Below are 12,271 nucleotides of genomic sequence, written 5' to 3'. Positions count from 1 at the left end.
AAGAGAGTAGATAGGTGATGGATGTGATGGAGTGAGGATGTGATGGAGGTGATGGAAGGTGATGGATGTGATGGAGGTGATGGAGGTGATGGAAGGTGATGGATGTGATGGAGGGTGATGGAGGTGATGGAGGTGAGGATGTGATGGAGGTGATGGAGGTGATGGAGGTATGGAGGTGATGGATGTGAATGGAGGTGTGGAGGTGATGGAGGTGAATGGGATGTGATGGAGGTGATGGAGGTGAATGGATGTGATGGAGGTGATGGAGGTGTATGGAGGTGATGGAAGGTGATGGATGTGATGGAGGTGATGGATGTGATGGATGTTGATGGAGGTGGATGGAGGTGGATGGATGTGATGGATGGTGATGGAGGTGATGGATGTGATGGAAATGGTGATGGATGTGATGGAGGTGATGGAGGTGATGGTGTATGGAGGTGATGTCGTGAGGTGATGGAGGATGATGGATGTGATGGAAGGTGATGGAGTGATCTGATGAAGATGCGATGGAGGTGATGGAGGTGATGGAGGTGATGGAGGTGATGGATGTGACTGGATGTGATGGAGGTGATTGGAGGTGATGGATGCTGATGGAGGTGATGGAGGTGATGGATGTGATGGAGGTGTGGGGTTGATGGAGGTTTGAATAGTGATGATGGATGTGTATGGATGTGATGGATGTGATGGAGGTGATGGATGTGAATGTGAGAGTGATGGAAGTGGATGGATGTGATGGAGGTGATGGATGTGATGGAGGTGTAGTGATGGATGTGATGGAGGTGATGGAGGGATGGATTGAGGTGATGGAGTGATGGAGTGATGGAGTGATGGTGATGGTGTGAGGATGATGGATGTGTATGGAAGTGATTGGGGGTGCATGGATGTGTGAGTGATGAGTGGATGTGAGAGGATGTGTATGGAGCGTGATCGGATGTGTGAGTGATGAGGTGAATGGAGGTGATGGCTGTGATGGAGGTAATAATCAGAAATCAGGAATGTCCTGACCTCAAAACACACACAATCGCACACAAACAGACACACACACACACACACACACACGACACACACACCACACACACACACACACACAAAACAACACACAACACACATACACACACACACAACACACACACACAACACACACCACACACACACAAACAGACCACACACACACACACACACACACACACACACACACAACACACAGGTCACACACACACACACACACACACACACACACACTCTGCTGCTCAGATACTGTACACGTCCTTATTTAGCCTCAACACACTCTCCCCCTCCCATCCAACATCCACCCACTGTCTCTGTAATACTGTTTAAATACAGACACCACACCTGTCTCTCTCTCTACCTGTCTCTCTCTGTCTAACTGTTTCTCTTGACCTTTCTACCTGTCTCTCTCTCTACCTGTCTCTCTAACTGCTTCTCTACCTGTCTGTCTCTCTAAATGTCTACCTATCTTTCTCTCTACCTGTTTCTCTTTCTAACTGTTTCTCTCTCTCTCTACCTGTCTCTCTCTCTACTTGTATCTTTCTGTCTATCTGTCTCTCTCTCTAATTGCTTCTTTACTTGTCTCTCTCTCTTACTCTCTCTCTCTTTATACCTGTCTCTCTCTCTAACTGTTTCTCTTTAACTGTACCTGTCTCTCTCTCTCTACATGTCTCTCTCTGTCTAACTGTTTTTCTCTATCTGTCTCTCTCTCTCTCTCTTTCTCTCTTTCTACCTGTCTTTCTCTCTAACCGTTTCTCTTTAACTGTCTACCTGTCTCTCTCTCTACCTGTCTGTTGTCATGTTAGAAACTAAACTGAACTATATGTGATGATGGAAGCTGAGGCTGCAAAAAGCTGCCGCTCTTTTGAGTGTGTGTGTGTGTGTGTGTGTGTGTGTGTGTGTGTGTGTGTGTGTGTGTGTGTGTGTGTCAGCCTGGCACACAGTCGCAGTATGCACGCTATGTACTCGGCATGCCAACTCAGCCTCGGCACTGCAATGCAGCGCTGTGCATTTGGCCAAGTCATGACACACACACACACACACACACACACACACACACACACACACAAACACACACACACACACACACACACACACACACACACACACACACACACACACAGATCAGTGTGTTTTCATGTATGTCTGCCTCTTTAATATTCAACCTTGCAGTGTGTTCTTCCCTATAGCAGATGAGCTGTGTAATGCATGCTCGTCCGCCCCTCTCTCTTAACTCTCTCCCTATGTCTCTCACCCTCTCTCTCTCCCTTTCTCGTCCTCTGCAGGGCACTTAGCCGCATTAGCTCCCTCACTGTCCTCAGATGACTCCTCCTCTTCCTCCCTCCTCCTCCTCCTCGGCTGTCTGCTGTGTCTCTACCTCCCCCCTCCTCACCCACCTCTCCTCCCCCCTCACCCCCCCTCCTGTGACACACCAGACGATGCGTTGACTGAGCGGAGGAGAAGAAGAAGAAAACCTCTCCCAGCCAGCCGTCCTGCCCGCTGCATGGAGGAGAAGCAGAGGAGTAAGAGGAGCAGAGAGGAGGTGAGGAGCTGTCTGTCTGTCTGTTTACCTGTCTGTCTGACGTCCTCCTCTAACTGCATCTGTCTGTCTGTCCGTCTGAAACTGTTTGATTTGTTTCTGTCTCTTTCTATATGTACCTGTCTCTCTCTCTCTGTCTGTCTGTTTACACTGTTGTCTCCCTGCTGCCTGTCTGTATGTCTGTCTGTCTGTCTGTCTCTCTGCTGCAGCTGCACTGTAAACAACAACAACTGAACTGAACTGAACTCTGAAACAGACTGAACTCACATTCACTCTACTAAACTCTACTGGACTCTACTGGACTGGATGCTAGTGGACTATATATGTCTCTATTAGATGGGAGGACACTCTCCTGGTCTCTACTAGATTGTACTATATTGTACTACACTGTATTAGACTGTGCTGCATTAGACTGGACTCTATTTGTATCTACTGTTCTTTACTTGAATCTGTTGTACTTTACTGCATTGAACTAGACTGAACTCAACTCTGCTTGACTGTACTGGACTAAACTGTCCTGGTCAATACTGCACTGGACTGGACTGGACTTTACCAGACTGTACGTAGAGCTACTGGACTCTGTTGCTCTGGACTGGACTGTAAAGGACTTTAATGGTCTGCACTGTACAGGATGCTAGTGGAAGCTATTGGACTGTAATGGGCTCTACCAGGCTGAACTAGACTGTAGTGGAGCTCAGGTCTGATTCAGGATCAGCGGCTCAGCTGTAGTGAACAGGACTCTGTGTGTGTCTGTGGATGTGGGGGGTGGGGGGTGATGCCTGGCTCAGGGACTTGCAGCAGCCTGGTGGGTCTTGGTCTGAATGTGACTGTGAACATATGTTAGACTCTGATGTGGACTGACTCTGATGCACTGGGGAACTTGACCCAGAAACTGGTTTGATGTGGTCTCTGTTCAGGTCTGACTGATGATGTCAAATATGTCAGAGGCTTAAATCAAAAGGTTTTAGGTCAGTGACCTCTGACCTTTTCTCAGAGCTCAGTGTGTGACAGCAGGTGCAGCAGTGACTGAATGAAAATTAACTCTCTCTCTTTACTGTCCATCTCCACACAAGGTAAAACTTATAAAACAAACAGTGACAAAGGAAGCAAACATATCATCACCAGGTCAAATAAGACGAGCTGAGCTGGTAAAAAAGACGTGATAGACTGAACATGTTCCAGGCCCATTACAGCCTTGTGTAAAAGAAGCTGGAGGGTGAGGACGAGCGAGACGAGCTCAGACGGACGTTACACTGAAGGAATCATATTTGAATAGTTTGTTTTTAAATGTTCAACATGAGTTTTATCGTCCATCAAACCAGTTAGTTACTAAAAACATCAGAACTTTGTGCCTTTGTTTTCTGTGTGAAACCATCAGGTTAACACACACACATAAACACCCATGCACGCACACACACACACACACACACACACACACACATGCAGACGGAACTGTGATGACAGTTGCAGACTTACATTACAAACTGTTGCTATGTTAGCTTGAACAAGCTAGCGTTAGCCTAAATGAGCTAACGTTAGCCTAAACAAGCTACCATCTGCCTACACAAACTAAAGTTAGTCTTTGTGGCTGTGGTGTGTGGAGTGTAGCCACAACAGATGTCAGCTGTCAGTTCACAGACAGTGACAGTAACATTTCAGGACATGTTGACGACATGTTGTCAAGGTGAAGTCCTTCGTTCTGTCTCTTAGCTGCTCAGATACGTTCGAGGAGTTTCATCCTCTCGTTCACATGCTCTGACTCTGTTTGCTCACTGGCTTTTGGTTGTCGATAACAACACAGCCACTCTTGTAGGTTATGATGCTGAATCACATCTCCAGTACCTGCAACGTCTAAAGACAAAGTACCGTCATGTTCTCACAATGTTAGCATTGACTTGGAAAATGAAGCATCAACAGTGAAGAACCAGAAGCTGCAGTTCCTCTAACGACCACTAGAGTCTGGCTCCAACAGTGAGTCAGTCCCCATAGACTCCCATGTTAAAATGTCCAACTTTACAGCAGAAATAAACATGTTTACAGCCTGGTACAAAAACTGTTTTAGCCTCTAGAGCTAATTTCCTCCTTCATGACACCTGTTTATATAACTCACCTGTTTACATTTTATTAAGGACTACAGTTATGGAGGATTGAGGGCGTGGCTTCTTTGAGTGACAGGTGGGTGAGCGTATGTTTACCACAAACTGACAAGCACAAAGTCTCAGCTCCACACAGGCCCCTCCTCTTTGACCATATTTGGATTAGCTGGGAGTTAGGGGCGGAGTCAGACACTGCCAAGATAGCGATGGTGCAGCAGCTGACTTCACAGTGGTGGTATCCATCTCTATTTAGAGTCTGTGGTTGAGAGCTTGAGAAAATGGCATCTGAGTAACTTTACTCTCATTTGTCTTTTTGGAGTGTAGAACAAACTTTTAACAAAAGAAGTTTTAGTTTTGACTCTTTGGTAGAAGAGTTCAACATGAGGTTTTCCCAAAGAGGCAAAACTCTTTAATATTTCTCATGGAAAAAAACCCACAAAGGAATCTATTTGTTGAGCGTAACAATCTTTTATTCTTCTGTTGAGTCTTATTAAATATAACTGAAACACTCAGGTTTAGGAACCAGTACTGCACTGTACTGATGAGCTTCCCATGGAGAGCAGATCAGAGTAGAAACATCAAAGCTTTGCGTTCTTGTGAAAAGCAACATTTAGTCTTTTTGACTTTAGAACAAACCTCAGATGAATGAGGAGGTCCAGAGGTCTGACTGGAACCAGGTGTGAAAGATCGTATCATCTGCATAGAGATGAACATCACTGATTCATTAACGTGTAGAGCAGGTGCCTCTATCAACCATCTGTAGAGGTCTTCGCAGGTCCACCTGACCCAGGACCCAAGTCAGAACAAGTCCAAATTCTACTGAGTCTAACTGGGTCGAGTAGGGTCTGCTTTTACTGCCAATCACAATCATAACTACCTGTGGCCGTGTGTCATCACTTACAATAGCAGGAGGATATTTCAGGGGTTTTCCTGATATAATAAATTTAGCAAACTGACCTGTAGCTGACAACACACCTGCCCACCAGAAACCTGGAACCAGGTCACAGTCTCTCAAAAGCAGGATAAGAGCTCAGAGATAAAACTGATCATGAGCAGAGTCACAGTGATGTCATCAGGAGGAGGGGATAAAAAAGTGTTGACTCACCTTGACCACGTGTGTGTGTGTGTGTGTGTGTGTGTGTGTGTGTGTGTGTGTGTGTGTGTGAGTGTGTGTGTGTGTGTGAGTGTGTGTGTGTGTGTGTGTGAGTGTGTGTGTGTGTGTGTGTGTGTGTGTGTGTGTGTGAGTGTGTGTGTGTGTGTGTGTGTGTGTGTGTGTGTGTGTGTGTGTGTGTGTCCATACACGCCAATTCATGACATGTTACATGTGTTGTATGTTAAATGTGAAATGTCACGTGATAAAAACAGGATTCAGTCACTGTTTTCACAGTCAGCTGATCCAGTTTGGAAAATGTGAAGTTTGACTTTTTGTCACATTTTCAACAGTTTTTTTAAATTTATTTTTGTGAAATGTTGTCACATTACCACACATCTTATTCACATTTCTTATCACATTTGATCACTTATTAATGACATTGATCACATGTGAAATGTGTGTCATGTGCCATAATGATTATAAATAAATGACATAATAAAAGGGTCAACACACTGGCTGATGTGTGGTGGAGGTGTCTCAGATGTGATTGGTGTTTTCTCAGTTTGATCTGCAGGTAAACAAGAAGGTGTGACACTGTGACGCTTTAAACCTCCCAACCTCTTTATATTCTAGCTGTTTCCCTGTGCTGAGCTGACCTTGATCCTGATGATCTACAGTCTCCTCCTCCTCCCTACTTCGCTTTGACTCAACATCAGGAGCTGACCCCCCTCTCCTCCCATCTCCTCCAGCCCTGACCTCTGACCTCTGACCTCACTGTTTCTGCCACAACAATATTATGTATCTGAAACATTTTGGAGGAGATATCTGCAGCATCCCCGACACCTAAACACCCCTCCCCTCCCCTCCCCCTCCCCCCTGTGTCAGTCTAACTCTGGCTGGTCAGGAACATCTAGCCACCAGCTAGTCTGAACCTTCAGTCACTTCCTGTCCCACCCTCCTCTGGACCTCCAGCCTCCACCATGGCGGAGGGGCTGCTGCAGGTGGAGATCCCGGACTTTGGCAGCAGCGTGCTGGGCAGCCTGAACGAGCAGCGGCTACTGGGTCACTACTGCGACGTCTCCATCCTGGTGCAGGGTCAGGCCTTCAAGGCGCACCGGGCCGTCCTCGCCGCCTCCTCCCTGTACTTCAGAGACCTGTTCAGCTCTGCGGCTGACTCTTCCTCATCATCCTCTTCCTCCTCCTCCTCCTCCTCCTCCCAGGCGGTGTTCGAGCTGCCGTCCTCAGTAACGCCAACGTGTTTCCAGCAGATTCTGTCGTTCTGCTACACGGGACGCCTCAGCATGGCTGCCAGCGAGCAGCTGGTGCTCATGTACACCGCCGGGTACCTGCAGATCCAGAACATCGTGGAGCGAGGCATGGAGCTGATGATGATGAAGGCCTCATCCTCCTCTTCACCTCTCTGCTGTGACTCACAGGTTGGTTTGACCATGCCTACAGAGCTGTCTATAGACTGAGTTAGTCCAGGTAGACTGAAGTCAACCCTCTAGACTGTGACTGTTTTGGTTGTGCTCCTGTTGGAGTTGTTAGCATTAGCTACAGTCCTTGCTAGCGGTACACAATTGTTTTTTTAAGGGACTTAAACTGTGTTGGTGTAACAAACCCAGGCTCAGGTTATCTTTTTTGTCTGATTTCAATATGAGGCTAGTTTGATATTGTACAGTTCAGGAAATTCAGAAACTGCTGAACAGCTAAGCTAATTCATCTGTCAGACAGTCAACAGTGATTGGCTGCGCTCACAAAGGTCCACTAATGTGTGAGGAAGCACATCTGATAAATTTTCATTTGATTCCAGCTTGCAGAAGCAGCATCTAGTCGACATTAGAAGAACTGCAGCTCAACGCATTTTTTATCTGAGGCTGCTGATTGCTTGGAATCTTCTCTGGCCACACCCCCAGGCCCCTAGGCTCTCAATGCATTAACCAACATGACTGTGTTTATTTCATAAGGCCCAAACTTTGACAAACACTGAACAAACACAGTAAACTCTGAAGATGTCTTTCAGAACAGCAGAATATTTTCGTTGCAGACGACCTCAGCAGACGAGCTCGGGGGCTTCGACACCCCGATGGTCCAGCAGCAGCAACAGCAAAGCACCCCCCAGCTGCAGGAGGCCAGTCCAGACCAGCCGGCCCTGAGCCCAGAGGAGCTGCTGCTCGCTGTCAGCAGGATCAAACAGGAGAGAGCCGACACTCCTCCTGCTGAGGAGAACGGAGCAGGAGCAGCAGGAGCAGGAGAGGAGGCCAGGTGAGGACAAACAAGAGTTAGGTTCAACAGTCATCTCTACTTGTCACCCATTCACTGACCGAGTGTACCAGCTGTGACAGGTTGAATCAAGGACGTATTGTGGTGTGTTACTGTTGTAAGCTGTAAAGTGGTGATGGAGAATGTGGGTCGAGATACAAACAGAACAGGGAGAAATTCAACAGGTCACCAAAGTAAAAACTAGAGTCTCTTCCTCCTCCTCCCCCACTCAGATTAGTTTCAGGTCACAGCCTGTTATAGGAAAAATTAAATATTAGCATGAAATTTTGTCATAATTGCTGCTTGAGTAATGGCTAAAAAATACTTTGTGAGCTCACACTGGACTTTGACATTTGGCCTTTGACCACCAAAATCTAATCAATTTGAGTCCACGTGAACATTTAACCAAATTTAAAGAAATTCCATCAAGGTGTTACTGAGATATCGTGTTCACAAGGCCAAAACCGCATTTTGTGACGTTACCACGAACTTTACCTTTTACCTTTACGCACAAAAATCCAATCAGTTCATCCTTGAGTCCAAGTGAAGGTTTGTGCCAAATTTGAAGAAGTTCCTTCAAGGTGTTACTGAGATACAGTGTCCACCAGAACGAGACAGACGACGATCGTGCACAGACATGTGCGGAAACTACATAAGGAGGCAGCAGCAAGTCAACGAGCTAATGATGCTGATTAATCGTCTCTGTGTGAGATCTGCTGTAAATTACAGACAAAATATTGTTACAGGAGTAGAGCAGCTGCTTTCAGGAATAGATCTGTATGGGGGGGGGGGCAACCGGAGAGGAGTTAGCTAGCTAGTTAGCTGTTAGCAGTGTACTATATTCGCACAACCAATCCAAGCTGCTGCAGTGATGCAGCGTCCAGATGTTGACAGTTGCATGGACACACAGACCGTGGTGGCCGCAGAACATGCTATCTTGTTTGGGGCATCGTGGCCGGAGGGAGGGGCCACCATGACATTCCTATCCTGGTCACAGTGTTATAAACCTCTGTGTGCGTCTCTAGGTCTGATGAGCCTGCGCCTTCAAGCTCTGGCACAGAGACTCTTTATAGATCAACTGAACGTTACATCTGGTCTCATAAATCGTATCACACACTGGATGTCCTCTGTCTCCTCCGTCCTTCTGTCCTCAGAGCGGACATCGCGGGGGACCTGCAGACCTCCAGGAGCAGTGCTCTGTGTTACCTGGGTGCAGGTGGAGGTTTGGTACCAGGGCTGCAGTCCTACCTGCTGGCAGGCGGGGGGCGCTCCAGTCCGGGAGGATCCAGTCTCCCCACGGACTCCCCCCCCTCTCACCCCCCCACTGAGGAGGAGCTGGAGGAGGATTACTACGGCAACACTGTCCACCCTGGACTCTACCAACACATCTACGGACATCCCGCAAACCCCTACAGTAAGTTACCTCATGAACCAGTTGTGACTAAACTAAATCATGAACACAGGACTAAACCTGTTGGTGATCCAGCTGAGTCCAGATCCGTTCTGAGACAAATTCAGACCAGTGACGTGATGAGGTCTGTCATCACCTGACCCTGTTTAGTCCTTTTAAACAAGTTCCTCCAGGAACTAAAGGACCGGAGGAACTGAACTTTATGTCCTTGTCACGCAGAACTGTCTGAGATTACATCACATCTGAAGAACCATAAACTTTAAGAGTGAAACCATGTTTAATGTGAGGCTAAAAACCAACTAAGGTCACATGACTTCAACACCACAGTCACGTGACTTAGACAACACGGTCACATGACTTCAACACCAGGGTCACTTGACTTCAACACCAGGGTCACCTGACTTCAACACGAAGGTCACATGACTTCAACACCTCAAGGTGGTGCTTGGCAACACTATCAGCTGCTCCAATCATTTTAACTCCTACGGCAACGTTGAGTCCTTGAAGCAGTTCAGGAGGTTTAGGACTGGATCTGTGAATCTTTTCCAGATCATCAGTCTGCCTCCAGGTTTTGCTGACCCCTCCCCCCCCCCTCCCCTCTTGTCCCCCTGTTTCTCTTTGGTCCAGTCCAAGAGAAGATGGAGATGCTGCCTCTCCCATTGGCTAACGAGCGTCGGCCCTGCGTGCTGGTTGGTCGAGACAACATGGCTCTACCTGCCAGTCTGATCAGTCAGATCGGGTATCGCTGCCACCCATCGCTCTACACTGAGGGCGACCCGGGGGAGAAGGTGGAACTGGTGGCAGGTAGGACACTCAGAGAAAAAGGACAGTGAGAAAGTTGCATCAGGTACAAGATGTGTTGTCATGGTAACAGGTTCGTTAGGAAGGTCATTAAACACAATCCAGCTGAAGAGCTGAGTTATCATGTCATGTATTCTGACGTGTGTGTGTGTGTGTGTGTGTGTGTGTGTGTGTGCTCAGGTTCAGGTGTGTTCATGACACGAGGTCAGCTGATGAACTGCCACCTGTGTGCTGGAGTCAAACACAAGGTGCTGCTCAGGAGACTGCTGGCCACGTTCTTCGACAGGTGAGCGGAGACTTTCATCAACAGGAACAAATGAAGGAGGTGGTTAGCCTATCTTAGCCTAGCTTAGCATAAAGACTGGAGGCATGTCTGGTTCTTTATATCTCTGAAATGGATATGACAGTTTATGTACCTACAAACCGAAGATATGAAACTAATATACATCCATTTTGTGTTCATCGAAACTGATAATGGTATATCTATCCATTCTGCTTAATATATGAAACCAATGTATATTTTTCATAAATGTAATCATGTACAACAGGAAGCAGTCATCTGACTTTTAAGACATTTAAGAGCTGCAATTATTAGTCCATTAATCAATTACGTTAATCGATTAATTTTAGTCGTTTTGTGTAAAGACCAATCATCAACCTCCAGCCTGAAACATGAAGCTGCAGTTCCTCTAATGACCACTAGAGTCTGGCTCCAACAGTGAGTCAGTCCCCATAGACTCCCATGTTAAAATGTCCAACTTTACAGCAGAAATAAACATGTTTACAGCCTGGTACAGAAACTGTTTTGGTCTCTAGAGCTAATTTCCTCCTTCATGACACCTGTTTATATAACTCACCTGTTTATGTTTTATTAAGGACTAAAGTTATGGAGGATTGAGGGCGTGGCCTCTTTGAGTGACAGGTCAGGACCCTCACTGTTAGCTAGCTGCTCAGCATCACATCAGCTGATTCAAGTCACTGAACGTAGCAGGTATCAGTGTCAGCACTCACCATACCTGGCATGTTAGCTTAGCTTGTTAACTAGCTAATTAGCCAGCAAATGAATTAACTTTGGGTTAGCATTTGAGCAAGATGCCCAAACACCTAGCTGTGCTAATGATGCTAACGGGACCGCATGCTCGCCATAGCTATTAAACCTATTGAACTGAAGTCTCAGGTCCTCACACGCCCCTCCTCTTTGATCATATTTGGATTAGCTGGGAGTTAGGGGGTGGAGTCAGACACTGCCAAGATGGTGACAGTGGAGCAGCTCACTCTGCACTTCAGAAACCTGTGGCGACATCCATCTTTATTTAGTCTGTGTAAGATGTTTCATGGTTCTACATTACAGTAAATTGATTATAAATTGATTATATTTGGATTTTGGACAAAACAAGACATGTAAAGACTTCATAGACTTTTATTGATCAAACGATTAATTGATTAATGGTGGAAAAAACAGGAGATGAATCAATCATAATAATGGTTTGTTGAGATACTGTTAATGTTAAAATGTCAAAGATGTTTCAAAATGAACAAAAAGGAGACAACAACATCGATGGTGTGTCACGCCCAGATGCTCTGACATCATCAGACGTCATGTGACATCATCAGACGTCAGACATCGAGCTGTGTGAAGTATTCCAGAAGCTTCTGACAGTCAGCATCTTCCCTCAGGATCCAGCTGCTGCTTTACATAACTGCTCTGTCACATTGTCTCAGAGAGAGAGAGAGAGAGAGAGAGAGAGAGAGGTAATCTACAGCTTGGTATAGGTGCTGATTGGGTTGTTATGGTATCCATAGAAACACTCTGGCCAATAGCTGTGGGACAGGGATCCGCTCCTCCACCAATGATCCGAGCCGAAAGCCCCTGGACAACCGAGTGTTAAACACTGTCAAACGTAAGACACACACACACACACACACACACACACACACACACACAGTCTGACTCATTCATGTCTTTCTACTGTATTTTGGAACTCCTGAGACATTTCTTTCTTCCTCCCCCTTGTTGTCCTCACCTCTCTCACCCCCCCTACTCCTACCCCCCCCTTCTC

General features: G+C 46.6%; 1 protein-coding gene across 1 annotated transcript in view; it reads left to right on the top strand.

Annotated features, from left to right (window-relative positions):
* Nucleotides 1–6,370: 6,370 nt before the first annotated feature.
* Nucleotides 6,371–12,271, top strand: part of LOC111236136 (nucleus accumbens-associated protein 2-like) — a gene marked incomplete at its 5' end in the record, with an annotated part of 6,711 nt that continues 810 nt past the window's right edge. Inside the window, 6 exon segments of the mRNA XM_022764751.1 lie at nt 6,371–7,173; nt 7,785–8,002; nt 9,154–9,413; nt 10,038–10,214; nt 10,392–10,497; nt 12,015–12,112. Of these exon segments, the coding sequence (XP_022620472.1) occupies nt 6,718–7,173; nt 7,785–8,002; nt 9,154–9,413; nt 10,038–10,214; nt 10,392–10,497; nt 12,015–12,112 (1,315 nt within the window).

The sequence above is a fragment of the Seriola dumerili genome, unplaced genomic scaffold (assembly GCF_002260705.1).
Source record: "Seriola dumerili isolate Sdu_G_001 unplaced genomic scaffold, Sdu_1.0 BDQW01000567.1, whole genome shotgun sequence".
In the NCBI taxonomy this organism is placed as follows: domain Eukaryota; kingdom Metazoa; phylum Chordata; class Actinopteri; order Carangiformes; family Carangidae; genus Seriola; species Seriola dumerili.
This window is presented reverse-complemented; position numbering and strand designations above follow the sequence as displayed.